The 4593-nt window shown below is 37.9% G+C and overlaps 1 protein-coding gene across 1 annotated transcript in view; it reads right to left on the bottom strand.

Annotated features, from left to right (window-relative positions):
- Nucleotides 1-4593, bottom strand: part of PTPRD (protein tyrosine phosphatase, receptor type, D) — a gene marked incomplete at both ends in the record, with an annotated part of 68691 nt that overhangs the window by 63497 nt on the left and 601 nt on the right. The window contains 3 exons of the mRNA XM_010137111.1: nt 2812-3071; nt 3944-4044; nt 4473-4593. The exon at nt 4473-4593 is cut by the window's right edge and continues 10 nt beyond it. Of these exons, the coding sequence (XP_010135413.1) occupies nt 2812-3071; nt 3944-4044; nt 4473-4593 (482 nt within the window). The remainder of the gene's footprint in view (nt 1-2811; nt 3072-3943; nt 4045-4472) is intronic.

Genomic DNA, 4593 nt, shown 5'->3' with positions numbered 1-4593 from the left:
ACTCTTTCACACTTCCTTCACGTATGCCTCCCTCTCATAACTTTGATCATCACTAAGAATTACAGCACACACACGGTATTTCACAGCTGAAAGCACATCTACTGGAAACAGAAAAATAAAACTGTTCACATAAATATACAGTGCTGCAAATTGTGAAGGACAACAAAGTTCTGTTATTTCTAGCTAAGATCCAGAAAATGCAGCATCTCTTGAAAAACGCTTTATTATTTTCTTTGTTATTTGTTTGTTTTGAGTTGGAGGTTTTTTTGAGGGTTGGGAAGGATGAGAAATGGAGGGTTTGCATGGATATTGCTTGAACTACTGAGTATTACAAAGGACAAAGTCTTCCACAAAACTCTCGTTTTACCTAAGGCTTTGCAAAGATGGAAAAGATTCAAAAACACATGAGAGAAATAGAGAAACTATGTCATTGAGACATAGAAATTGCTTTGGACTAGCCCAAAATACTACAGAAAAATGAAGAAATTGCTTACTTAAGATGATGTCAGCAAAAGAGATCCATTTTACCACTGGAGCTGGAGCTCTGCTCCAACTTCTATGCTGTATCACCATCAAACATTGAAATAATGAAAATTACTTCTACCATCTTTAATAAATTACAAAGTCTCCTGTAGCATTACCCTCAATCCCATTAGTATTTAGCTATAATTCATCAGAGCAAATCATTAACTGTTTCACCTTCTGTGTAATTAATATTCTAACATTCTCAGTGTATAGTACTTCAGATACAATCATGAGCATATAATGTACCCAGAGCGAAACAGCAACTGTAAAAATCTCAACATAATTACTGCACAAAATTGTTTTACCCATATGATGACTATAGTTACAATAATCTTACTTGTTCTAGTAAGTATCAGGTAAACTTTTTCTGTTCAGTATATAGGTGCTTTGATATGCCTACTTCCAAGAGTCAAGTCAATCTTATTTTTGTTGGTTTATTTTTCTGTCAAGCCTTATCATATGTTTTTAGGAAATAAGATGCTAAGGAGAAGGAGGAGATACATTATTTGCAAAATTGGCAGTTGGACCCCATAGATTTAAGGTAGTTTTCCTGATGTCACTTAGCCTCTTTCATTTTTTTTTTCACTATGTAAAAGGAAGGACACAGACTCTTCATCCACTGCTATCTTCTGACATTCTTTGACCAGCTACCCTGGTCTCTGTGAATTTTTTCCCTCTGTGAATGCCCTGCCTCATAAATCTTTTTTGACTCATTCCATCTTCAGTCTTCCTTAGCTGCATTTGTTACTGACCGCGTCTTACTCAATCTCATGATAATGGCTACATTTTTCAGTTTTTCATCCCTTTAATGTCTGAAAGTAATTACTTTCTTGACCTCACCTGCCTCAAAATCTCCAGTCAGTAAATGAAAAAGAGGAGCAGCTTTCTACAAAGAAAGATGTCAGTAAAAATCCACCAGGGACAGGACAAGTTTATGACAATATTTAATGACTCGCTCATTTTCCTCCCCATTTCCTTTACCTTACACATGGGAACCTTATAGACCAACAAGAATCACTGTGAGCAGAACAATAACACTTATTGATTGTACCATGCCTCATGTTTTCTGGGCAAATCTTTATTGTCTAACCTTTCTAATCCCTCATGACCATGTGCTGTCACCTCTTTAGTCCCAATTTTGCTGTTTAAATCACCACAGCACCTTTTTCCCCAAAATCTAAGTAATTTCTAGAAAACTCTCTGCCAAATATTTCAGCAAAATCTCCTGTTTTCCTTTCCGGACCAGTGGAGGGGACCTGAGATGTCTCTTTAAAAAAAAAAAAATTCTGAATTAATATAATTGCAGTAACAGTTATTTAAAAATCCACATAATTCTGGAATGACTGAGACTGAGTACTTCAAGGTGCTGCAGCAAGGCAGCTACCCATTGATGGAGTTATCCATTCTCCTTGAAAGGACAGATTATTCAAAACACAACTGGTTTCCTTAATCCCTCTTTGATATTTGAAATCAGTGATGAAACATGTAAGTACTCCAAGAAACAACCACCAGCTGAAGGACAGTCCTTCTCCTTATAATTCCATCTAGATTCTACTCAGTATTAGAGACTTGGCTAAGTGACAAACTTACAGAATAGTTCCTGTTGGAACCATTTTAGTTTGGTCCATCTGCCTGACAACTTCAGTGCTGAAGAATTAAAGCATGCTGTTAAGGTCCAAATGCCCCTTAAACACTGACAGGCTTGAGGCATTCAGCACCTCTCTAGGAAGTCTACTCCAGTGTTTGACCACTTGGTAAAAAAGTGCTTCGTTATGTTATCTGAGCCTCCCTTGACTCAGCTTTGAATCATTTCCACATGTCCTATCACTGGATATTAAGGAGAAGAGCTCAGCAGCTCCCTCTCCACTTGCCCTCCTCAGGAAGCCTCCTCTTCTCCAAACCAGACAAGCCCAAAGTCCTCAGCCATTACTCACAGGACAGGCCTTCCAACCCTTTCATCAGGGTTCATCACTCCTCCGGACATATTCAAGGACCTTAATGACAGAATCTGTCATTTTTCATGTTAAATTGCACGGCATTGACAGTTGCCCAATGTTACAATCTACCTAGATCTGTCTGCAAGGCCTCTTGTCCCTCGAGAGAGTCCACAGCACCTCCCAGTTTAGTAGTGCCAAATATTAGTCTGAATGCTACTGCAGAGTGCTGTACCCTCTGATGTTATGAAGAATAAAGCCTTAGTCCACCACTGCAGCTCTTGATTTTATTAACAGTGAGAATAATACCTTTCTTGAGATAAAAACAACAGTACGACATTCATTCACTCACTTTATATTCTCATTTGAAGGTACTTCTGGAAGTTCCACAGTAATCATGCCATCTAAGTTGGTCTTTCCGATGAAGACTGGCTTGGTGCGAAGGACGTCTGGTGCAGTCTTTGCTGTCACTCTGTGCTGAAGACCCCCAGCACTATTCCCTCTGTTCGTCAGCACAAATGAATATGATGTCTCAGGCTTCAAGTTAGTGATCAGCTTTTGAGTAGCACGTCCATCAACCTCCACTACCATTTTCCCATCATCATAAAGGATCTAAGTTAATAGATAAATTGAATGAGGTTTTGGTTACTAAGAGAAGGCAACTGATACTGTCACACTGAATTCAGTAATGAACCTACCTACAAATTTAAATGAAAGTTACTAGGCTATAAAATAATACTGATAGTACTGATAGTACTGCAAATAAGGGGAAAAGAAGAACTACATTAATTTAAAGCAGTGTAAGCACTCCTCAAATGCAATTTCACTTATTCAAATGCAGTAGTTTTGCTTCAATACAGCATTTATATCAAGGCACACTTGTTAAAGGTACCTTGACTTTTTCATTCACACTCCTTATTCAGAAGGGCTTTTGCAACATTTAGTTCATAAAATACTGCTCTTCACTTGCCACTGCCTGAGGTGACACAACTGATGAAGAATGGTGTAGAAGAAATGCCAGCCAGACTGCAGGTTACACTGAGTCTCTTTACCTGGGAGTACTATAGTTAGAGGAGTAAGGGAGTTATAACACAAAAATGTATTGTTGTAACTGTCAGGAGACAAAAATCAAAACGGTACTCCATTACAGTCACTACAGAAACGCCTATAAAAAAGAAGAAAAATATTCTTTGCTTTCACTGTTTTCTTTAAAATATAGTAGGAATGAACTATAAATTAGCAAGATGTTCATACCATTCATAATAAACAGTATGAGCCTGGCTTGGAAATAATGCTGGAACAGTGAAAAGCCTATATTGCCAAATGACTGAATTTTACAGCTTGGGTCAATATTGATGATTAGTTTGCATTCTTAAATGCAGCAATACCAAAAAAGTCCATGTGTACAGTAGGGGCTACTTAACCAGATAAATGACATCCTCTAGTTTCTGTACTTTCTTTTGTACAAACGGAAAGTAACTTACTTTGAAAGGCAAGGCTGAATTGTAGTTTTCCGGAATTTCCCAGGACAGCAGAACGGAAGTCTTCATTACTGCTTTAACATGAAAATTTTTTGCAAACACTGCTGGAAAAAAAGAAACAATGTATATAAACAACATCTTGGAGCTTAGGTCTTGTCATATTTCCACTGCTACCCGGGAATATTAGCTTTCCATTTAGCTCAAAAAACAACAAGGCTTCAATTCTCCTACCTGTTTGCTCATATTTAAATACCACATTTTAACTCATTTTCACTCTTGTCTAGTGACAACCCAACATGTCCATTTTCCTTACCTGAGAAAATCTTGAAGATGTTAGCCAGAACTTGCTTGGCAAGGGACAACTGAATTCTAAGGCATCCAAAACATATTAAGATTTAGATACTTTACCTTTTGTGTTTGAAGAACCTATTTTATGAATGAGCCGGTCAGTTTTATTTACAGCTTCAAAAACACTGATATCCAAAGACCGATACTCCTTTAAAGGTCAACGCCATAAGCAGACAAATCCTACCTTGATCCACGGGTAGTGTCCTGAACTGGACACTTGGACTATATGGACCAGGCCCTTTGCTTGTGTGGGCACGTACTTTTACATCGTATGTGGTATCTGGTTTTAAGCCAGAAAGTGTCAT

This window comes from Buceros rhinoceros, unplaced genomic scaffold (assembly GCF_000710305.1).
Source record: "Buceros rhinoceros silvestris isolate BGI_N320 unplaced genomic scaffold, ASM71030v1 scaffold8005, whole genome shotgun sequence".
NCBI classification, from domain to species: Eukaryota; Metazoa; Chordata; class Aves; order Bucerotiformes; family Bucerotidae; genus Buceros; species Buceros rhinoceros.
This window is presented reverse-complemented; position numbering and strand designations above follow the sequence as displayed.